This window comes from Dermacentor silvarum, chromosome 2 (assembly GCF_013339745.2).
Source record: "Dermacentor silvarum isolate Dsil-2018 chromosome 2, BIME_Dsil_1.4, whole genome shotgun sequence".
Classification (NCBI taxonomy): Eukaryota; Metazoa; Arthropoda; class Arachnida; order Ixodida; family Ixodidae; genus Dermacentor; species Dermacentor silvarum.
The window spans coordinates 225,558,382-225,583,422 of record NC_051155.1 but is presented as its reverse complement, the minus strand read 5'-3'; the positions used below and the strand labels follow the sequence as shown (position 1 = coordinate 225,583,422).

General features: G+C 46.3%; 1 protein-coding gene across 1 annotated transcript in view; it reads left to right on the top strand.

Moving 5' to 3' along the window:
* Window positions 1-25,041, top strand: part of LOC119442767 (transcription initiation factor TFIID subunit 6) — a 39,019-nt gene that overhangs the window by 9,351 nt on the left and 4,627 nt on the right. Inside the window, exons 5-11 of the mRNA XM_037707783.2 lie at window positions 1,318-1,481; window positions 2,367-2,432; window positions 3,848-3,925; window positions 6,796-6,897; window positions 11,103-11,227; window positions 16,975-17,233; window positions 21,276-21,446. Coding sequence (XP_037563711.1) covers window positions 1,318-1,481; window positions 2,367-2,432; window positions 3,848-3,925; window positions 6,796-6,897; window positions 11,103-11,227; window positions 16,975-17,233; window positions 21,276-21,446 — 965 coding nt within the window. The remainder of the gene's footprint in view (window positions 1-1,317; window positions 1,482-2,366; window positions 2,433-3,847; window positions 3,926-6,795; window positions 6,898-11,102; window positions 11,228-16,974; window positions 17,234-21,275; window positions 21,447-25,041) is intronic.

Sequence of the window (25,041 nt, the reverse complement as noted above, 5' to 3'; positions counted from 1 at the left end):
TCTCGCATGCACAGGAAGAGGGATGGGGCGGGTGCATGCCATCTAGTCGTGCGCGCAAGGGGGGAAGTAGGAAGGTGAGCGTATGCTAGGAGGTGGAAGGGGGCACATTAGTGTGCATCTCTTCTAGTCCGGTTGTAACTGCGAATGCGGTGGCTTTACGCGGCCGCCCACACCCTATCTTGGTGGTAATTTGCAGTGGGTATAAAGGCTAGGTGCACAAAGGATTATGGCTTCTTGTGCGCTGTCTTGTTATGCACCTAGTTCAAGTTTAAGCAAGAGGCAGCACAAAGAACAATTCATTCGACATTGCTGTCGCTCATCATCACGCCAGCGTTGTGACAGTGAGTGTTCGCGGCCATCGAGTGAGATGTGTTCATGTTTGCCCATGCACGCGTGACGCCATACTTGTTAGCTTAATTAGTAAGCGAGTGTTTACTGCAATTTATATGTCCGATAAAACTACAAGCCTTGCTTTGTGTAGGTGTCTATTACTTTGCTATCACTATCAGTGTCGGTGTTGCTACAATGCAGTTTCACCTTTTGGGCGGAACGAGATGGTTCATGTTTGCCCATGCACGCGTGACGCCATACTTGTTAGCTTAATTAGTAAGCGAGTGTTTACTGCAATTTATATGTCCGATAAAACTACAAGCCTTGCTTTGTGTAGGTGTCTATTACTTTGCTATCACTATCAGTGTCGGTGTTGCTACAATGCAGTTTCACCTTTTGGGCGGAACTGAGACTTTTTCTTTTTTCTTTCTCTCTTCATTGCCATATGCAATTAGCAAAATTCTGATCGCTATGCTTTAGTTTCTTTTGCCTGTTACCAGTTCTGTAAAACCATGAGATTTCGCGAGATCAATCTAACATTTACATGTATTTATCTTTCAACTGCATGAAGCTGTAAAAGGACACAGTATCAGGAAATGATAGAATGCCTCCTTTTATAAGGTTGAACATTAGGTGGGGTGTGGTCTGCTGAATGGTATAAAATATGCAGTTCAATGTCTGCTATATTTGGGCTGGTTAAAGCTGACATCAAGGGAGCATTCAAAAAGTAAACTTGAAGAATTTAAGCATAGCCATTAGGCAGTTGATTCAGTAGTATAGACCACAGCATAAATTGGCAAACTTGTTGCTTGTGCTTTTGTAAGGAAGAATACGAACGCCATAGCGGGTCACGCTCTCCAGCCATTTCTAGTGGGTCGATCCCTACTGCGCTTTCCTCGAGAAACGCCGCTCGTGCTTAGAGCTCGGACCTTCAAACAATGGATGGCCAAATGGCTGGTGTCTAATAAACGCCTTTGCACTATGCAGTTTCCAAGGACCTGCAACGTGTGGAGAGCATTGACCCTGTCACCAAGCTGAGTAAAGTAGTGGTACCTGGCTCCAAGGTACCCGGCCTTCCCAGCAAGCAAGAACGCACCAAGCATGTTGAGACAGTCAGGGTCAAGCAGCTCGCCACGCATGAGCTGTCCGTGGTAAGTGGCTGCTCATATGTTAAGGTTCTGACTCAATCTTTCTCCCCCCAGTAGTGAGAACAGCGACACATTAGCCGCATGACACATGGTAGAGGGGTTTTTCGGCCTACTGACTGGCATGCACCTATAGTAGGAGTGGTTTCTGAAAGACGTTACTGATCTTGCGTGCAAGTTATGAGAGCCGAGATATCACAGCAGCAAGCATACCAGTAGTAACATTATTATACTAATAAGCTTATCTGCCAGCAGACTGTGCAGATTGACTGGCAAATAATGTGTGTATCTGGCAAAAGTTTATCAGACGAAACACTCCCAGTTTGCAACTGACACCTAGTGTAGCACTCAAAGGTAATGTGTGAGACTGTAGGCTTCCCACTGCATCTTTGGGCTGCTTGTAATACACTTATTTCACTTGTGAACTATCTAACTTTTTAGTAGCTTACGGCACAGTACTATATATATCCCCGTAACAATATCAAATAAAGAATTCTCAAAAAATTATTTTAAAAAACGTAAGGGTGTGGGGCAGAGTTTTGCAGACTTGTACTGGTATTAAATTATACTCCCTAATGAATTGTGCATGAAAAGAAAAAGCGTCCTACCATCCGAAATAGTATATTTGGTAGCTGCCTGAATTGGGGTACATTATTTCTTATTGTCTTCTAAGATGGCTAGCACATACTTTCTTTAAGCTCTCTAGTAAGGCTCCTATAGCACTCTGACTTTTTCAGCTGTTTTCATGTTCTTGCTTTTAAACCTGTCTGGCATCTTTAGGCTGACATGGTTATTGCCAGATACATATAGCCTCTTTGCAAGAGACTATGTTGCTGCATAACTTGAGAGGAACTGATTTGTGTTCATACTTTTTTTTTTTTTTTCCTCTAGGAACAGCAACTTTACTATAAAGAAATTACAGAAGCCTGTGTTGGATCTGATGACTCGCGGAGAGCGGTGAGTGTCAGACAGGTGCAGACACTTTTTTTTGTGCTTGTATCCAAGTCTCTTGCATGTTACATATGCTTAATTGCAAAGCTTTATGCTTTTGGAAGTACCGATTTGTTGAAATAATCCACCTTTTGATCATCAGCAGAGATTGTGTTCACCAACATAGTGCTGTTTGTTTATGAAGCATTTTACACTTTTGTAGCCTTTGCAAGCAATTTACACTGATGTAGACGTTAAGCTGGAAAAATAACTTGACTTTGTGTAATGTGAAGAGCTGTTTGCAGTCAGTCTAGACTGGTCAAAGAAGTGGGGTGCAATATTTTTGATGCAATGAAAGGATAGAATGAAGCAGATGTGCATTTACGAAAAGCTCACACAAGCAGCATCACAGGCGTCACTTGTTGGCACGGCTTTTCACACTCTACACAGCTCATATTTTTTCACATTCTTTAAGCATGTTGGTCTTCCTCAATGTGCTCTGTAATTGTAGTTTCTACTGAAGTCATCTATGTGCACGCACAGCGCAATGCCACACTCATCATCTAGTGGCTCCTCACTTTGCCATGACCTCTGTTATGACCTGGAGCCCACTTATGGCTTGTATCAGGCAATGTTAGTTCTCTTCAGCAATTGTCTGTTATTGTGCTTTGACGTCAGTGATAGTCTTGAGTAAGTGCTGAAATTTCTTACTTAAATATGAGTTTAAGTTTCTCCAGTGTAGCCCATACACTAGTAAGAAAATAATAGTGCATATGCTTTGAAAAACACCTGCTTGGGCCATTCATGGCAACCTTATGAGCCCTTATTTTTGCTGATGGTTCACTGGACTATCGGCCTTAGACAATAGAATCGTCTTTGGGATTTACTTGCAGTGCCCGAAATATAGGCTTGCATTGTCAAAAATTATGAGCCGCTCATCACAGATGAAAGATGGGACATATGCTGAATAGACAAACATGTGTGATTTTTGGTATTGTACGGTAGATGGTGCCATGCAGCGAGTGTGGTGCAAATTTTCACATTTGTAGCTATTCCTAGCTTTCACAGGTTTATAGGACAAGACAAGCTGTAAGGTTCTAGAATATGAGTTGCGTGACAATGCCCACGCTTTACAGGCTTCTCTATAATCGGCTATGGCATTCCTTTGCTAGCACAAAGTCGCAGGATCGAAACCCAGCTGTAGTGGCTGGGTTCCAATGGGTGTAGGAAGGAAAAAAACTCCTGCATTGAGGTTGGGGTGCACGTTAAAGGAATACAGTAGTGACAAAAATACCTTGTGTGGTACTGATTTTTGTGTAGCATATTTTTCTGTACCCTCTGCACTATTTTTGTAGTGGCTTGCTGAAGGTTTATGACAATGACTTGGCCAAGTGTTGCATCACAGAAACTTGCCAACACTTCTGCATCATTTTGTTTTGCAGGAAGCGCTGCAGAGCTTGGCTTCAGATCCAGGTCTCCACCAGATGCTCCCACGGTTATGCACTTTCATCTCGGAAGGGGTAAGCTGAATTTCCATTCTATGCACACAGAAGGCAATTGGTCATTCGTGCTCATTGAGACTCAGTAGCTTATTTAGTAGATTACTGCTACAAATTAGCAGATATGTTTATCACGCTGAATGCAGAAGTTTGACGTGCTAGAAAATTACGTAAAGCTGAAAGAGAGCCTTTACGAGGGCAGTATAAGTCAAAGGCTGGTTGTCGGATCACTGGAAGAAAAAAAAAAAAACATGTTATATTACATTTCAAGGTAAAAGAGAATGCAGTCTGCCGTGTCCTGCAGGCTTTTATTACAGAAGAAGGCACTCATGTCTGTGAGAGGACTGTGAAACTGTGATTTCATTCAACTGCATTATTGGTGCAATAGTTCGAGCTTGAGGGAAGTTGACAAAACAGATTTTATCTTTTATTAGTGATTTTATTTAAGTCCTCTGCCAAACAGCTGCTATAGGGGTTCAAAGGAAGCAGTGTTCTGGTTTGGCCTAATTTAGCACTTCCCTTCAGTTACCATCGAAAAATGCTGACAGTATAATTTTCAATGGAGCAGGAAAGGTAAATGTACCACATGAGTACTTGCTTCCGTACGTGTCTTCTCATGTGATCTCTGCTGTTATCACTGTTAGCAAGACAGGCAGCAACTAGCTTGCCTTTACACCTGTAGTAGTTAAGAAAATATTTCGATTGCATTGATGCTAAAAAAGCCTGGTGTCACTCTTTTCTTGTTTTACATAGTTTCTTGGGAAGCCACGTTTGGCATCTATATGTAATCCATATCTACCAACTTTTATTATTTTAGCTTAAAGTGCGCAATATTTAGAGCTTGTTCGTCATTGTCGTAATAACACCAATAACACCATCTGTTTAGGGTAAACTGTGATCTTAAAAGATTATAAATGCAGTTGCAACTGATTTTTGAGAGCTTGGATTTTTCAGACCTGCTCGAATACATTTGAATGTACCCGCAGCACCTACCCTAGAGGAACAATATACAGTTAAACCTGGATATAGCGAAATTGACAAATTCCCGAAAAAGTTCGTTATAAAGAGGATTTCGTTATATGCAGGTTTGGCACGAAAATTCGAAAAAGAAACGCTTACCGTATTTACTCGATTCTAACTCGCCCTCAATTGTAACGCACACCCGTTTTCCGTTTTCGTCGAAGCACTCATCCTGGCAATGTCACACCAGGTCCCGGATGCGTAGACGCATGTTGTTTCGCACAAGCGCGAGGCATCGGAAACGAAGAGCGAGCGTCACGATGGCGTCGTAGCGTCATATAGTGTTACAGTAGAACCCCGCTGTTACGTTCCCGAGGGCTGTGTTTTCCCGGCTGTTTTGTCGTTTTCGGCCGGTCCCCGCACAGCTCCCATAGAACCCAATGCATTGGTAACCCCGCAGTTGCGTCGCAACTGTGGGACCGTTCCCGCATCATACGTTGCGAACTGCCACCCCGCGCTGGCCTGAGCGGCCATTTTGACTTTTCATGTCGCTTGGCTTGGTGGCTTGACGATGGCATTGGCCGCCCAAAGTGCCGGGGGCGACAACTATGACGTATTTTTGGTTTCCGCCAGCAAAAGTATGGCCCTTGAGATCCGTATTTGCTATATGAAGATGGTGTCTATGACGCGTTGTGGCCCTAAAATTGGTTTTGGCTCATAGATATTCCGTATAAAGTCCAAGGGCGATAACGCAGTCGCCGCGCGCCGTATGCTGTATGTGCGAGTGAAATCGCGCGAGGGGAGCCGACGATCGCGTCTAACCTCGCGCGCGCAAGAAAAGCAGGGAGGAAGCGCGCCTTCTTCCGATGCGCTCGAGGCACCGGCGAGGGAGCGAGGGGGGATGGATAGCGGGGCGGCATTGTACTGTACTCTGGCATCAACTGCGTACTGCGCGGCGGCGCGGTCGCGCGGGCCGTATCTTGAAAGCGATCTGCGTTGGGGCAGAGTCTAGCAGTGTAGGTGCGTCGGCGGCTCGTAGCTTTGTGCGTGCTGTGTGTTCTCGGCGCTCAATTTGCGTTGAAGCGATAGACAACAGCACCAAGGTCACTTCGCTCGCTTCTGCCAGCAGAGCTTCCACACGCCGCCAGCGTTTGATAGCGCATTGGCAACATCAACTGGAAAACGAGAGAGTGCCGGCTTGGCGGGCTATGCTAGCTGCAGCAAGTGGCAGGATCAGGTTTGAATGAAAGGAGGGGGAAAGGTCACGCCCGCGGCGGCAAGATCGCCGGGAAGAGGGATGCAGGCCCGCCTTGCACGCGCACGCACGCACGCACACGTGCGCTCGCTTCGCATTCCGGTTGCTGCTCGCACAAGAATGACAAAATTTGGGGCGAAATCTCCAGGTTGTCGGAGGGGAAAATTCGTTATATCGAGGGGGTCTCCCGCTGCCACTTTGTTACGTAGAGGTCTCAAATACATGTGCTTCTATGGAGTAACGGCGGGGAATAGAAAAACTTCGTTATATCCAGGAATTCGTTATATGGAGGTTCGTTATAAGCAGGTTTAACTGTACAACAACACTTGAAGTTTTGGCTGCTGGTACATAAATATTTCATAATATTCATGAATATTTCCACTTGTCTGTGCAGAGATCATTCCATAGCTGCCATAGTATAGCTGAGTGGCCAGTTCACAGTACCTCTACAGAATAAAGTGTGTGACAGTTTTTAATAAACAGTAAACATCTTGAGTAACAAAGTTTTTATAATATTTGTCTATTTATCACCAAATTTTTATAAATTTTTCCTTCAACTGCGATATTTTTAACATTTTAAGATTGGCAGGTCTGTGTAATCTTGAGCATTCATGATTCCAATTTGAAGTTTTTGTATCTTGCCTCTGGGGTTTACTCATAATACTTCTGTTTCCAGGTGAAGGTGAATGTCGTGCAGAACAATCTGGCATTCCTCATTTACCTTATTCGGATGGTCAAGGCATTGCTGGACAACCAGACCTTGTACCTCGAGAAATACGTAAGTACTTGTAATACTTGAAGTGGATTGTCTAGATGTTAGTTTTCAAATATATACCTGCTTTGTAATGCTTTCAGATTTTGATTCTTTCGTGTTGGGATAAATGAGTCAGACGGTGCCTTTGAGCCCATAGTTCAGTCAGTTAAGGGCTTATACACAGTTACAGTCGCCGACCGATTTTCCAGACCTCGCGGGGACTGAAAAATAGTCCGAAAAAGTTGTTCACTCCAAAAAATAAAATTTATTAGGCTTAGAGTGCCATAAAAAAATCTCTAATAATGCCCTGCCTCATACTATGCTTGGGGATGATCAGATTTGCTTGGATTTGTGCAAAACTGATGTTGTCTCCATATACAGGCGACAAGAGTGTCACCACATTGGTAATCTCAGTTAGCGGAGATCGCCACGGAGATCGAAGAAATGAGCGCCGTTACTTCGCGCCACTTCGCTCTCATGAAGGCACTCCTAGGAGGTGGCACCAATCACGCAAATGCGAAGCAGCCGAAACGGATCCCACAATGTGATTATGACGATAGACCTGACAGAAAAAAGAAAGAATAAAGAAAAAGTGCCGTCCTCTGGAGCGTTTTGTCGGCTAAGGTAGAGCAGGCATGGCCTCCGGGACCGGAGGATGGCGCGCGCTCTCTGTTGATGTCAAACCAACTCGCCCAACGTTATGTGTGCTGACCAACTCTATTAATAGCGTGCACCTCCCAATCTTGGAGGCTATAGAGTGGGCCACTGGAAGCCAAGCCAGCGGAAAATACAACATGGTGGCCTCCAAGATCGGGTAGCGTGGCTTGGAACAAGCAATTTAGTCCAGAAAATCGAACTTTGGTGCCTCAATTCAACCGAAAAATCGGTTGCGAAAATGCATTAGCTCTATGGGAACCCTGACTGCATTTTTGGAGTCTGAAAAATCCGTCGGCGACTGTAGTCTCAAGCAACAGGTGCAACAGCGTCTTCCCATCATTCTCCCCTTTCTCCGCTCCTACCTAAGCTGTTATCTTTCTGCAGTGTCCCCACTCCTCAATAGTGCAGATTAAGCTGATTATTCGTGAAATGAATAGTGAAAAAATACATGTAACATTTGTTGCTTCCAATCATATTTGCCATTATCTCGCTGTGAACCAGTTACTAGCAGCACTTGCAACGTTGACTGTTAGTGAAATCCATGGTGAGACCTATCTGTTGTGCGATCAAGAAATAGCGACACAACTCTGCTCCAATCCACCCCGCACAAATTTTAGTTTCCTGTTCATTCCAAAGCTAGCTTTTCCATGCACAGTAATATTGCTGCAGCCATTCTCTAGGCCCAAGTGATATTGAACATTTGTCAATTATAGCCTGGTAATTCAGCAACCAAAGCACATATTGAGGGGAATGTTTTCATATGTGCCAGTGATTTACTGTTTCTGGCTCTCTGCTTCTCTTTGCTGGCCATGTCTCCAGTTTTGCCTTGCCCAAGCACTGTGGTGGTGTGAATCTCATCTCTCTAGGGATAGGGATATTGTTGTGTGTGGTGCTGTGTATTTGTAGTCACAAATATACCATGTGTCTATGTAGGAATAAGTGTCCTTTGGTGCAGCACCTTAGATGCAGCATGAACACTGCTGTTTTTATTTTTGGGGATGGGTCTCAAGTTGGGGGCAGAGCGTGTAGGTACAAGGTCAGGACAACATCACTGGTAATCTCTTTTCAAAGTTTCACGTGTTAAGTTGCTTATACTATATGCTAACACTTGTGGAGGTGGACTTGCCTGAGGCTCACCTAGTGAGTGAGTCAGTAAAGGGCATGACGTTCCTCCACGCGGCATCGCACAAGAGGATGCTGCAGCAGGGTTCGTCAATTCTCTGACATGGTGCAGAACAGGCTCTGGTGTCAGATCCCCGACAACTATGGGTGTAATAAAAGAAAATGCTCCACAGTACGGCAGTCACGGTTTACAGGCAAGGGCACTTGTAAGACTGGTTGAGTACATGCGGCTGCTGTAGTGGGCTAACTGGGTAGTGGTCCCCCAAGCTGAAAAAAATGTGAGAGGAACGGTCTCATATCCAATTCGTAGCAGATATGTGGAGCATCTGTTATGGCAAAGAAACATTTAGAGGTAGAGCCTAGGGGTGAGAGGTTGCCCATAGGGCGATGACAGGGAGGAGGTCAATCAGCCGCTTCCTGGTCATGATTGCTCACACATATGACTCGCCTCCATTAGGGACAAGCATGGTTTGCAAGAGAAAGTAGCTCCGGTGCGTTAGCCTTGTCCACGATGTTCCTGCCGGAGCAGTGGTTCCTGGATGTTGAGCTTGGCACATGGCTGTCATGTTGTGCGAGCTGGGGATGAGGCGTGGGAACGATCCTGAATTTTCACACACCATGGGCTGTCTTTATTCCTGTAGCTGCTGATATTTGCTCACCTAGACCACATGCTTATCATACACTGGCATGGCTGGTATTCTTTTTATTGCAATAGAAATTGTATAGACATTCGAAGCGCATTGGCATCGTCAGCACCGTTACGATGCTGTCACGTTATCAGCAGTGCACGTGCAGCTTAACCATGGAGGATTAAAGTCGCCAGAGATGCGAGAGATGCACAGTGTGTATGGCTGCAAAAACGACATAGCCAAGTGGACGCACCCTCACACTCCTGTCATTCGGCTCTGCAGCTGAGCCAGGGCACCATTCTGACTCCCACTGCTGGCATGAGCGTTGTCTGCACAAGCATTAGTGTTCCCACTGAGCATTTGTGTGCATACCACATCGTGCTGCATACAGTGGTCTGAGTGGAACGGAGAGTACACTTTAACTCTTTCCCTACCACGAGGAAAATAGGTGTTTTTTGTAGACTATGCCAGTTTTTTTTTTTTTCTGAAGGAACTACTGCACTCAATATTTTATGTAATACATAAATAAAAAGCTGAATGAATGCACTTTTCACGCATAAAGGTTTTATTAACGGGATGCATGTCGTAAACAAATATAAATTGCCAAAATCAAGATTGTGGGATAAAATTGAACAAAGTTTGTAAAGACATGCTTGTATCTACTAAGAAAAAAATGTATTGAAAATTATGATGTACAAAATGTGTCGCCGTCTAATAAGCACTATCTCCGAAAAAATCGAAATTTTCCTTGAACAGGTATTCCGCTACAAAAATTTAACTGCAAGCACTACAATTAGGCGTGCTGGACTGCAGCTGCCCGTGTTCTGGGCTGGTTTGCGTCGTAATCGCTCTCAGAGTCAAATTCGACGAAAAAAGCAACATCCTCTGACTTGCTGTTGCTCGAACCATGGATAAAATCAGCTGTAGACGCAGCGGAATCACGAAATCCTCTATCTTTCGAAGCGCGCGTGCCTCTCTCAGAGGCGGCCATTTTTGCTTTCTACTTTGACGATTGTGAAACTTCAGAGCGCGTTCAAAAATTACCGCTTGGCGGCAAAAAAGCAAACTGCTTAGAAAACAAAAATATAGTCTCCTCCTTCACGTCTGATGGCGCAGGGTGTCCGTTAGTGGCGCAGAAGGTCTCGAAAGCGGCGTTTTAAACCATCGATAGCAGGCGGCCATTTTTTATTTCTACTTTGCGATCGCGAAACTTTGGAGTGCATACAAAAATCACCACCTTGCAGGAAAAAAGTGAACTGCTTAGAAAACTAAAATAGAGTTCTCCTTTTTCACGTCCCATAGCGCAGTGTGTACGTGAGCAGTGCGGAAGGTCTTGAAAGCGGCATCTCAAACCATCGATAGCGGGCTTATGATGCCCAATGGGTGCTGTACGAAAAGAGTTAAGCTACAAACACTGACAGTTTTGCTTCTGTTTTAATCTTGTGCACCATTGAAATGTCACACCTACAATGACAGTGGCGGTGCTCCTCATCATGCCAGCATTGGGAAATGCCTAATAGCTGCGAGGGCACTGTTTCTGCTGCGCAGAAGCGGTGGCACCTCATGCTGTGTCGTGCCAACGTGTGGACCCTGTGTATTCTTAGAACGCCGTCTGAGAAGCTTAGTGCAACCCAGAACTTAATGCTTTGTTCTTTGGGCGAAATTACTCAATCTTTTCATCCTTCTTTCTTTCTCTTCTATATGTGTGTATGTGTGTGTGTGCACGTGTGAATGTAAACGTTTGCTCTTTGAAAGAGACAGTGGTGTTCTTTGTGGATGAGATGGGGTACCCAACGGGCACTTGCACATTTCATGTTGTAGCTCCACGAGCTGATACCCTCAGTGGCAACGTGTATTGTGAGTCGGCAACTGTGCACCAGGCCTGATGTGGACAACCATTGGGCACTGCGAGACTTCGCCTCTCGCCTGATGGCCCAAATCTGCAAGTGAGTCTCTTCTACCTTACTGTTGAAGTGTTAAAGAGGTCAGCATAAGAACCATGTAGTTGACCTCTCGTCACTTATTTGTGTCTTTTTCACTATAACAATGTTTAAACTTACTTGGGGCCACAGCTTACAGTTTGAATTATCAGAAGTTGAAGAAGGTACAATTTAAAGATAAAGAAGACAGCTATTTACACACAAAGCACCTTCTCAGATAAAGACATAAGAACACACATGAAGCCGATGAAGACTCCTTGAAAAAAGTCGCAGTTTCGCCCAAAAGGTGAAGCATCCGTTGCGATAGCAAACTCGGCACCGTCGGTGTTCTCGGCGCGAACGCGCAGTAGACTTGGATGCAGCCAGTGCCTCTGGCGGTGGCTGCAAGGTAGATATACCTGGTAGCGAAGCTTCCATAGAAGCCCATACGTTCAAAACATGGCGGTTCATCAGCAGTTCATGGGGCTTAGCGCCATCTGTGTGAGGAGGGAACACTTCCGGCGTAAGAAAAAATAATGTGACGTCATATCCGTTAAAACAGAAGTGAAGTCATTTTGTTCTCAAAGGCGCGAAATTTGTTTTCGGAGACCTGCCGTTACAGCTGTATATTCAAATGCCCCGCCATACGACTTGCTGGGCGTTCCGAGCTTTCAGTGCGGCAAGCGATGCAGGAAAAGGTCAGCCGTACGGGTGTCGAAATCGCATCCCTGCGCAGAACATACTATCTTTGGAGGCCGACGAACGCTTTGGGTGTAGAGTGCTCGTCCTTTCGTCAAATGCCAAGCCCGTCGGCCAGCGCTGTCGCACGAAAACAACTAAATTAAACAATTATCTGGTGGTCACAACTTACTGCTTTGGACTGAACAGGTTAAGAAACAATCAAACTACCCGTGTCACCAAATTTAGACAAACGTCGGCAAGCAAAACAACACAACATGTGAGGGCGGCGTATTGTAACAGGTGAACTTTACGAGCGTGCCTTTCTGCACACTCAAGAGCTGCATTGCATTGCAAGTGATAGCGGCTTCAATGCCCACTGCTATCGGTGGGCGCTCTTACGGTGGGCGCTGAAAAAAGGTATTTATTGATAATGATCAAGTAAAACAGAATTGTCTCTTCTTTTTTCACGCGTATATAAACTTGATTAGGAACTTTATTTTCGTTGAATGAATCTATCTCTGTATCTCTTTATTTATAAAACGCTTTTTTTCTTTTCCAGTGTTTGTTCCCCCCAAACATAGTCGCGCTTCGATCGCTGCTCCCATAACCACCCTTGCTGATGTCTGTGACAATTTGTTCTGAACCGTATTTCGCCCGAAGCTTCGCGACCTATGTGAATCGACCTTGGTGGCTGCACGAAAGACTGACCTTAAGCCGCTGTTCGTTTTCACTCCACAACACATTAAGGCGCAACCACAAGGGAGAAATCTGCTACGGATTTTTGGCGTCGGCGCCAACCGGCGGCATAGAGTAACAATGCACCGCCGGTTCACGCTCGCTCGGCGCCACAAGACTGAGCATGCCAGACTGCAGCGCCGACGGCAGAAGTGGCGGTAGACGGAAGAGGCAAACAAACTATGGCCTCCGAGACAGCACGATGCGCAATGTGAGCGAGCTCGGCGGCCATTTACGAAGCGAGCTTCCGGTGTTGTCATCTGCGAGTGCCGCGTCCTAAGCAGCCAATCGCTCGTGCGTGCTCCAGCCATTGCAAATGGTGCAGCTTTGTACTGTGTATCATTGATAATGATGTAATCTTTCCAGACAGGGACATACATGGAACGCCGAAGTGCACACTTAAGGCCCGTCCACATTACTGGCACAGCAACTCGCCGCACGTCGTTTGCCGTTCGCGGGCCGCCGTCGGACGGCGGTTTCGCTCACGAGCGGTGAGATTTCCTTGCCGTACACAGGACGGGGCCGGGGCCCATTTGTGTGGCAGCCGTACAGTGAAGTGGCCAATCAGTGACTGAGTAATGGTCACTCTGGCACTGACGGCAGCCTCACTGCCGCTGGTCGTTCGGTGCCGCCGATATCGTCGCTAAGCCTTCTCCGGCTTACTAAAGCTGACGGTGCTTCTGAATGAATCACCAACATTCACAAGCCGCAATATTTTCTCACCGTTGTTGTCGCTCTTCGCAATAATTGTACACAAAGAAGAAAATGCGCTGACATTAGCGGCGCCGTTGGCTGCGATGCGGACACAGCCGAGCCGGTCGTCTGCCGTCGGTAGCCGTGCACTGCAGCTGAGCCCTCGTTCTAGTTTAACGTTCTACAGTGCATATCGTTTTTCATACAACGTACAATTTACGTGTCACATTATCTAGCAGAAAGTATTTTGCTAGGAACAGAAGCTGCAGCCAATGTTTACGTCGCCGGTGGCAGAGGCGCACAGATTCGCGGTCGTCGATTGGCCTGGCAGTTGTGCGGCGGGCGGTGTGCTGGCCGAACTGTCGTCTGCTTTGGACACCTTTCGCGTGGCAGACGTTCTATGGTACTGGAGGCTGGTTTGCCGTTACTACCGTTACGGCATGTTTGCCGCTAGCGTGGACGTGCCTTTATAGCGAGCACGTGCCTTTATAGCGAGCACGGCAGCTGCATGGTGATGCTATCCATGCTATGTCACTGGTGCTACGTTTTTCAAAAGTACAGACAACCAGCAAAATGCTGTATATGTTTGCACTAGAGCTACGGAAAATTTTTATTACGGCCTTTAGGCGGCAGGCTAAGCCCCAGTTTGACCTCGGCTGAGCTTGAAGGTCAGATTTACGGAACCAGGCGTTTTCTGGGTTTGTACCAGGAGTAGTAGAGCTATCTCTCTAATAAGTTTTGTCATTCAGCGATTGTGTTTTCTAAATACCATCTCTAATTTACTACCTTGTTAGATTTCCTATGTTTGTAATGCAAACTACAGAGCACAAATGGGAAAGAGACAACAAAAGTGCCTTCCTGTATCCATGCTGTCTCTAATCCTACAAAAATGTCAGGCCAACAAGGCCATATCTCAGCCCTCATGTTCTTAAATCTTTGCCCTTATAAGTGCTTTTAACGCACTTAGCATTCCTAGGACACTTCACACACTTTCCGATGCCTATCTGTCTGTCTATCTACCTGTCTGTATATTTATGTCTCTAACCATTTTCCTGCCAACTTGGGTCACTGGGTAGGCCATGGTCTAATAGGTAGAGCATCGGGCTGCTGTGCTGAGGGAACTGGGTTCAAAACCAACCATCGGACCAATTTGGGCCAGTGGGCATGTGCCACTGGGCATGTGTCACTCTTCAGTGACAAAAAAGAACAAACAAATCCTTTAGAACTTCTCCGGTGCTGGGCGGAATCGAACTTGCATCATATATACAATCTTGTCTGAATATACAGTACAACCTCGTTGATACGTTCCCGCTAATACGTACGTTTTCCCGACGCCAACGTTTGCAATTAAAAACACAAAAGAAATGACGCAATTCAGTTACGATTATTATTTACTGGTTCATAAGATACTGGAAAACACGATTTTTCGGCACCGACGTTCAGTACGTCGCCAAACTGTTATCGAATGATATGTTTTCCGGCTGCTAGATCACATTTAAACAAGAAAATGCGTGGGGTGCGCATGATAGAGAACAGTAGCTGCCCGCTGCGGCAGCTTCACCGCTATACTCTCCCGCCCATCCTATGTAAAAACGCTTGGGCATACTCAGTTTGTAATTCCGGTACCAACAAATTTTCTCCCAGGTCGTCGCATGCCAGCATTCACAGCTATCGTCACCAACCCTATTGCGATAAGCATCTTCACCTATCTATTTTACAGCGCGTGGGGTGTAGTGCCATTGCAAGTGTACTGCACGCTGTTAATGGGCGATAACCCAAACGCGCCGCCGCTCCCTGCTGCAGATTGCAATCGTGTGGTATGTTTTTCGGCCGCTAGATCCTGTGCTAATAAGAAAAAGCAGGAGGCGCGCGCGGTCGAGGACAGCAGCCGCCTGCCGCGGCAGCTTCGCCGCAATACTCGCCCACCCGTCTAGCACAAAAGCGTCGGCGCATACTCAGTTTATAATTGCAGTATCAGCAAATCTTCCAGCTCATCGCACACCGCATTCACAGCTATCGTCACCAACCCTATTGCGATAAGCATATTCACCTACCTATCTTACGGCGTGTGGGGTGTAGTGCCATTGGAAGCGTACTGCACGCTTTGAGTAGGTGACAACCCAAATGCGCCGCCGTTCTTTGCTGCAGGCGGCACGATGTGAGCGTCACTTGTCGCTTCGGCAGCATCAGGCATCGCCCACTAGCTCAATTTCGTTTCGGTTTCCCATCGCCGTCTTTAAAACACTATGCAATAAAAAAACTTTTTTTTGAATGCCCCTCGGGCTGTTCGAGTCCCACCAGCTCGACGCGCGTTGGCGTCTTGCGCCGCAACGATTTGCGCAATGATTTTCATTATGTAGATGTCTGCTATAGTTGAGTCTCCAAATTTTGAGTTCCTTCGGATTGTATGTTTTCCCAGTTAGTACGTTTTTTTCTAGTGTTTTACAGCGTAAGCTGTTATGGGCTCATTCCAATAGCCGTTTCATGTCGCGATGATGCCGCCGCCGCCGCCGGCCGCGTAACTGCTAGCGCCGGATACACGAAAAAAGTACCCGATTCCTGCCGGGATCGAACCTGCGCCCACTGCGTGGGAGCCGGATACTCTACCACTGAGCCACGCAAGCGCTTGCTATCGGGCTGCGGAAAATACCTATATATAAGGCAAGCACGCAGGGGGAGACGACTCGAACCTCCGCCAATATGGTGGCGCCATCTTAGTAAGATAGATGCGTGTAAACGCAGCGTCCGCAGGCACAGACGACGATATACAATTCAGATGCGCGCAATCAACGCGCTGCTGAGCCTCTGCCAGTATGGTGGCGCCATCTAGTTAAGGTGCCTGCAAAAGCGGCGCGCCTGACATGTAAGTTGCAGTTGTAAGGCTTGATCGGGCTCAGCAGACTGCTGTGCAGAGAGCATTACAAGCCGCAGCTCGCCGTCGACGCCGGGTGGACAGTTCAGATCGTTCTCGTCAAATTGAGGCAAACAGACTGCCGCAAAGACCCTGTTGTGCGTGGTGCCCAAATTGAAGCTACTCTTGAGCCGTTCCACCAGCTTATGCTGTGACTGTGCTGCATGTGCCGCGCAGGCCTGTGACTTCTTTTTTTCCAAGACATATGAACGAGGTCTACTGTATATTCACACATGCGCTATCTGCATACTTCATGGCAGCACCTCTAGATGGCGCAGCGTGTCCAGATGGAAGCGTGAGAGAGGAGCCTTGCTGCATACATGCCTCACACACACGACGCAATTTGGCAGTGGCAATACAGGGTATCGCTACATTGCTTCAATGCTAACCGCATTAATGTCGACAATCTCGACATGGGCTCTGCCGGAGTTTTTTGGTACTCCTCTTCCCTCCCTCACTTTATACCCACAGTGGTGGCTTGGTGGCTATGCCGTTCTACTACTGAGCTTATGATCACTGACTCATTTCCCGGCCACAATGGCTGCGTTCCGATATATCACAAGAAGTGTTGTATACGTAGGATTAGGCGCACTTGGTGGTTGAAATTAATCCGGAACTCCCCCACAACGGCGTCCTTCAACCTCACTGTGTAGCTTGTGGACGATAAAACCCACAACTTGATTTTTGACTCTCTCTGTCTTTTTAAGTTTTTTGCCGCAGCGCTTCTGACACACTCGTTTTTTGGTTCCTGCAGGAACTTCAACACAAGCACCAACAACGTCCAAACTCGTGTGACGCGCATGTTCAGCCGTGCTCTGCAGAATGACAAGATGCCGCTTGCATCTCACTATGGGGCTGTCTCGGGGTTGGCTGAACTTGGGCCTGAGGTGGTGCGGTCTTTTGTGCTGCCGCGGGTGCGGGCCTTGGGTGAAAAGCTGCGCCAGGGTCTGGAGGAGCCCGGCGTCTCACCCGTGGACAAGAAGGCAGCTGAGCACATCAAGCAGCTGCTTTTGGTACATCCGAGTGTATACTTTGTTTCACATATTGCACGCAATACATTGCTTGCATTTACGACAAAAAATAGTGCATCACGTGTGGAAGAAAGATTCATGTAAATTGATGTAACATAAGGTCCTGTACCTTTATGTTGCAAATGGTGATACAATTATTGCATGGAAGGCATTGCAGATAAAAAACTATTTCTGCGTTAATTCGGTAACCGTAACTTTAGTTGAAGACACCAGAGGATGTAGCTCTGATTAGGCCTTACGGGCTTGACTGTATGGCCAGTAGTGTGGCTGTGACAAAACTTCGCTGCCGGCCGATGTGATAATGAGCCTGAAATCGTCACGAAAAGCTTGTCGCTGATCCTACTACCCGGGTAGCTCATCAGTGATTGGTCGAGAGGTCACATGTGCTGGTTAGATTGATGGCCATTGAAGCGGCGTTCAGATCCGCGATCGACCTGCCGGAAAATACCACGAGCACGCATGCCATGTTCGTCTTCGTGCTCGCATGTGAGTAGAACAGTCCCACCTGTGCAAACTTGTGTACTTGATGTGATCAGCGTGCCTTCCAGTGGCTGATCTAGAACCTAACGATCTTCACACATGCCTCCATGCTTTTCACACTCGCTGCTTTTGTTGTTCCCTCTGTTTGCATAGCGTTAAAATTGCTTTGATAGGCCCGGTCGACCTGCTGAAACCTGCGCACGTCAAGGCACCGACCACGGCCACAATCTAACGGTGCCGAGTCTTTTACCGAAGGTACCAATATTCGAAAAACCGCTCGCGGATCAGTCCGAGAAATCAAATGAAACACTGTATGGCGTCAAAAATTTCTGTCTTGGTTCTACATTAGTTTGTGGAGTTGGTGGTAGTATCCGGGGAATTTCGAATAATCGACCAGATCTGAAAATTCAGTCGGCAACTTACTTTGATCCTTGTTTTTTTTTTCCTTCCGTGTAACTTTGTCTCCTTATTGTGAAGACTGCAGATCCTCGGATATTAACCTTTCACCATTCCTAAATTTAAACGTATGCAAATATCCCAATTGCATGCTTCGATTCTCAGATACACATGGCTGCTTGTTCTACATGTTTTGCACGTGTGAAGCCTTTGAAAAATATTGTTTTGGTTATATAGTGCGGATATTCGCATCTCCGGCGACTTATGCTATAAGCGGTCTCTGTAGTTTTTCTGCAGAGAGTGTTACACAACAAGAACAACTGCACTACGAAATGCACGGAGTGAGACTTCTGTGACTGCGCTACTTGCGTATCTTCCACAGAGATGCCTGCTAAGTATGAAACAAAGCATGGTTTCACTGCTACTGTTGTGCACAGCCATGACTTTGACAATTATTTTGTGCTTTCTTAAGGTGCACAAATATTTTAAATTTTAAATACTGCCAGTTGAATATGCTTTTGTTTGAAAGGAAAAGGGTATTCAGTTTCAGAATATGATGCTGTCTTCAGTTTCAGTGCTGCATAGCAGCCATGAAAAAGGCCTGTGAATGCAGTCGGCTTCAAATAGCCATTCTAAGCCAGCCAGAAACTATCGAATTTTTACTTTTCACACATTTGAAACTGCTCAAACCTATGCACAATAGCAGTAGGTACATGCATTAAAAGAAATATAAGTCGATGTCCGATTTTTCGGACTCCCTAGGGGCTGCGAGAACGTCTCAAAAATTGGGCAGTCCGAAAAAAACTCGCATGTGTGCCTTTTCCTGCCCCCAAGGGCTCAAATCGCCACAGGCACGTCCAAAATAGCTCTAGAGACATGCCAGTATACTCATGAGGCATATCGGTGCTCGTACTATGATAGGAGAAAGCGGGTGCGTGCGTGAATAATTAAGGGAAGTATACCATGTCCCGTGACAATTGCCCCTTCCCACTCTTGGTATGCTTCACCGCAATAATTCGCGTATGCTTTGCCGCGTAACACAGCTGTATTGAGGCGAAGCTGACTTTGGGGAACCGGCATTAGACAGTTTTAGCAGATTGTTCACGGTCCGCTCCGCTCAGACCGTCGTATCCTAACGATTTACGCACAGCCGCTCAGCGGAATGCTGGCGGGAACACTAATGCGCGTGCGCACTACGTTCGCATCGGCAGCGGAACGAAGAACGCTGCCCACGCTCCACTATCAAGCCGTGGGAGCGGAGCGTTAGGGTGCGTCTAAACTGGTTGCGTTGTCCTTTTACAGCCACGTTGAACAAGCGTGACTGGCGTCTCTGGAAGACGCGCGTGTCAAGCAAGCGAAATCAATGCAGTTCATGCAGCCAGCTGTCTGCGTGAAATGTTAGTGAAACGGAGCATAAGCAACGCTCTGCTAAAACTGTCTATTATGCAACGCGCTGTGCTTTCCGAGCTTCGAAACCATTCGCGAGGATTACAAAGGTGGAGTCGGCACCATTGCTAATAGCAGCGAATTGTTTCAATGAAAACACAGCACCAAACAGCAAGAAACTTGGCAGCGAACTTTGAGGTAAGCCTAGCGTTGCCAAGGTGGTGGCTACGGCTGCCAGCGGATCTGCGTGCGAGAGCGCCAGTTCGAGGCTACGAAATAATCAAAATGGCGGCGATGGTGGCTTTGATTAATTCCGTTTCGGACCTGTGGTCATGGCAAAATATCTGGAAAATTGGACGGCGAAGGCTTTTTGTGTCCGAAATTTCAATTGGCAGTGCTGCGAAGGCGTCCGAATTATTGGGCAGGTCTGAAAAATCGGACGTCTGGAAAATCGGTTGTTGACTGTATTTCTTCCCACCTCTTGCATCTTTCTTTGTTTCCCTATTCGTTTCTTTTTTGCTTTCAGGGACAGAAAGATATTCAATATTTGCAGCCGATATTTTTCTAGTACTTAACTCAATTTTTTTTTAAATGCCGTTCGATTGCCCCTATTCCTTGTAGACCTACATACTATCCTCTAGTTCAATATCAACTGTGCTGAATTATGGCCCAGCTAAACAGTTGCGGCATGAAAAAAAAAAGTTTGGTAAGCTGTTTCACTACTCTTGTAACACGCTTGGCATTTGTTTCATGAAAAAGTACTCATTAAAATTGAAATTTAAGGGCAGTATTTCACATGCTTTAATCTCTGAAACACAGTGGTAGACATCTCATTTTGTGATGCCTTTTAACCTTTTTAATGTAAGAAATTCAAAAGCAGTGCCACCGCTCTTCACTTTACGCTGTCAATTTTAGTGTTTCAAAAGGGCGATAAACAACTCTAGCCTTGTCTTTTGTTTTCTTTTAAGGAGTCTCTGCAAAACTTCCCCACAAAACTCATGCATAACTTTGATGGTATAATTTTGCAATTTTCTGCACCGGAGGTGACTTGGAAAACTTCCCCCATGGCATAATGGTGATTGCAGAAGAGTATAATATGTTACATTCCTGCTCTGTTGCTAGTCTTTCTAATAGCAATGCAGTCACTTTGCATACCCATGTGCCAAACTAGCAAATTACACAAAATGCAATTAAGTAATGTCCAATATACCCAATTTTCAGATGACACTGCTCATTCAAATTGAACTGAAGACTACTATAGATGCTGCAGGCTAGCTCTAGCAACTCATAGAAAAAGCATTTGTAGGAATCTTGTGGCTCGTACACTTATGTTTCACTATGCTCGTAAGCAAAAAGGCTAGTGCACGCAGTGGCGTAGGGTTGGCCATGGCAGCATAGGCAGACACAATGCCACTGGGCTTTTCAATTTCCACTAGAAACAAATGCTTATTTTTGCTGTGTTAAGGCAGAAGCATTTGAAACCGCCTCGTCGTCTCCACGCCTCTCATTGGTGTCTGGCATATAGGTTCATTTCCTTGTGAATCACGCAGCAGTTCAGATTTGTCAGTTCGTGCAAGTAATCCCCTTGCATTTGAAGTGCCCAGAATAAGTAAAAAAAAAAAAAATGTGTGGCTTAAATTTAAACAAATTTAATGTCTTGCTTGTAGTTAGTTGCTTTACATTATTATTGAAATTTTGCCCCCCCCCCCCCCTAAAATGTATTTATTTTCCCCACTTTCCCTTCCCACATTCTGCTGAGAAGAGGGTGCTGGCACCAGTGCTGAAAGCAACGCGGACGCCGCCTGACAATGCGGAGGAGTACCGGGCAGAGTACGGCTACCTGGGGCACCTGCTGCATGCACAGGTGGTTAGGGCTCGCATGCAGCCCACCACCACAACTTCAGTAGCACGCACCACTCTTACAGTTACCCAGGTGTGTGGCCCCATGAGCTATTTGCTTCACGTATCTTTGATACCGACTTTTATTAACCATAGATGCTCTTGCATGTCCACTGTTCGAGCTGTGATGACGATGGTTACCTGTGGCCATGGTTTTGTTAAAGGAGTACTGACACAAACTTTCCGTCTAATTTTTTTCTCTTTTTCTTTATTAAATGGCTGCAGACTCCAAAGTGGTGTTATGAAGCCTCAATTCCTCAAAAGCATATTCCATGACAGACAGACAGACAGACAGACAAAGAACTTTATTAAATAGGTCCTCAGAAGCCCTGCCCTAGGGCAGAGCTGCGAGCCGCTCCCACATGGGGACGGGTAGGCCAAGCCTAACCGCTGCATCGTGGGCTCTCTAGACAGCCCAAGTTTGTCGTGACAGTTCTGAGCTCTGGATGGCAGAGCTCCATTCTTCTTCCGTGATGCGATTGGGCCCCTGTAATGAGCGGCATCGCCAGAGCATGTGTTCTAGATTGCTAACAGCTGCACAGTCGAGGCAAGTAGAGCTAAAAGCCTCTGGAGTGATCGAATGAAAAAGGGCCAGGTTGGGATAGGACTTAGTCTGAAGCATGCGTAAAGTGGACGACAGAGGTCTAGCCAGTTTTCTATGAGGTGGAGGATAAGTCCTCCTACCCAGGTGATAGTGCTTAGTGATTTCGTTGAAAGTAATGAGAGTGTCACGAAACTCGAGAACCCCGGCCTCTGATCTCGCCCCTGCTCCCGCACGGTGGGTTAGTGCGCGCACTTGGGAGTGGGCGATGTCATTGAGATTGGGCAAGGAGTCAAGCTGGGGGCCGAGGTGCGTCGGAAACCACGTGATGGTGTGCGTAGAGATGATCTTGTTCTTGAGAATCTTGTGAGCCTCCTCACCAATGGACCCTGAAGCGAAAGCCCTGACTGCCGATCTCGAATCAGTGAAGATTTGTGTTTTGCTGCTGTCTAGGAGTGCCATAGCAATTGCGACCTGCTCCGCTCTGGATGGAGTTGAGCATTTCAGGGAAGCTGCGTTCACTATCTGTCCGTTGTGATCAACGATGGCAGTGGCGAAGTTATACAACTGTCCATATTGGGCTGCGTCGACAAAGCATGCCGAGTGGGGATCGTCTTTGATACTTTTGAGGAGAGCGAGGGCTCTTGCCATGACAGACCATGAATTATATCATCTTTAAATGCAACAGACTCAAAACAAACTTCACAGTGTAGCACTTATGCAGGCTGTTTATCAGAAAACCTCAACTTGTCATGAAAATTGTAGGTTGTGGTCACGTGATATCACTGAGATGCGGTTCAGGGCAGTAGTTGGCACTGCACCGTGATGGTCTTACTAAAAGATGGGATAATAGGGGGAGGAGGTGAAAGAGTGTGGCATGTCCCAAGAGAAGCAGCAGAAGAGGACCAAGCTTGCCCTGTGTGGAATGCGGGCAAGTGCAGGGTTAAAGAAGAAAGGATGATGGATGCTTTGTGTGCTCGGCTTTCAGAGACGCAGCAATTGTTGTGGTTTATGACCCCTGCAGGAGGCTGGCTGCCACAGGCGTCAGTGGCTTTTGGCACCACGTTACCACAACCTTCGTATTTCGTGATGTGCCAAGAGGCTGTTGTCAATGTACCAGCAATGAAGCTGCGCTAGTTTTGCCCTGCGTTATTATATTATTAATAATTTGTTGCGCTTTGAGTAATCCTGCCACCATGTCATCCTTATGGAGTTGGCAGCGCTCCAATAATGCATAAAAAGCGAGATGCAAGGTTCTTTTGTTTGTGCTCCAGCAGAATGCAATGTTGGGCTAGTTGGTTCATGCTTGAAATGTGGTTACTGGTACAAGGACAACTAAGAGGAACGAAGAAGGGATGGAAAGAACGACAACTTGCAATTGAATGTATTGCACAGAAACACGCCTATTTTATACAAACAGGATTGGCATGCGCAAACCTATCAAGGGCACTACACGTGTAAAAAAAAAAAAAAACTTATCTCTGGAGGGGCCAACAAGACATGCCATCAAGACCAAACATCACCATAGAGAATCTAAAAATTGGTATTCGTTATTGTGCAATGGGACCAAGGGGACACTGGTACAAGCATCACCGTTTTTATGTGATATGCTTTCAGCAATTCACGTGCCAGCGTATCCCGGCTCTTCACCTGGTTTGTTCTTGCTCATTTAACCCTTTGAGGGTCGATCAAATTTTTTTGCCAAATACGACCCCCCAGGGGCTATTTTTTTTTATTGCTGATTTAAATTCTTCTAAAGAACCTATTTCGAAAAAAAAAAATGGTCGTAATTTTTTTAGAGTGACCGTAAAGTGACGAAAAAATCATTTGTGTTGTAAAATACACAATGTTTATTCATGAATAAGAAGGTAAGCGCACTGAAAAATGGTTGTGTGCACGTCCGGAAACTGAAACAAGTCAGAAGCCTTCGTCTTATCACCAACAAGGTGCGATAGAGCGTTGGTGGTCTCCAAAAAAGGAAACGCAAAAACGGCAGCATCGTTTGTGTATATACGCGCCTGCCCGGGAACAGGTGTAATCGCGCCGCGGTGAGCGATAAACGATCGAGTAACAAGCGGTCACACTTTGAGAGATTAGAAACCACATAGCGATCAGTCTAGCGCGTGCAACAAGCGGGAGCCGCGGGAGAAAACCAAAACCTGCCGCCGCGCGCATGCGCGCGAGCGATAGCCAACGCGTTGTTGCCATAAAAAAAAATGGCAAGAAAAAAAAATCTGGAGAGGCATCGGCGCAAGTAAAAAAATTCCACGTGTGCCAGTCGAGTGGCAGCACATGCCAAGCGAAAGAAATGATCGAAAGAGGTGCGCTTTTTAAATGTACAAGCGATGACGTACATGTACGTCATTGACCCTGAAAGGGTTAAAGGAGCCCTCAAACACTTTTTCAGCCACCATTTTTCTGTTGAAGGTTGAGTAAACTGATGGTTGGAGAAGCTGCTAGCATAGGTGAACGCAAAGATATCGAAAAATTTAATGTTTTAATCACGCAAAGCAAATCACTACATTGCTGCCGACCGCATCATCGCCCAGTGGCGCTCGCCAGTACCATCGTTGACGTCACAACTTGCTGCTCCGTGATTTTATAAAACTAAGTTGGCGATAACCACTACATTGCAGCAAAAACATAATAAATTGATTTTATTTTGGTTTGGGCTGTAAAAAAAGCTGCTACGACCACCAAACTAGGTAGGGGTGCTGGCTGTTCTTTCACCTCTGGTATGGTGGCATACCTCTGGCCTCTGCGCACAAAAGCCGCCTTCCCACCTTGCTACCTCGTTTTGTACATTGTTCTCGTGGTGCAGGTTTCTCACCTCGGTGCATCGTTGTTTCCACACCCTTTTTGTTGTTCACGGTGCTGTGCTGAAAAAAGAGACGTTACGCAGGCCCCAGGTTGCTGAACCAACGTCATCAGCACACCGGAGTAACCGGAATTCGTGAACACTGAACATGTAGGCAACCATGGAGTGCTAACTTCCGCCACATAGGCACTTCTAGCTCTTACCATTGCCAAGGAAGGGTTATGTCAGTGGGTGAGAGCAATGAGAACAGAAAACTGTTAAAAATTTGGG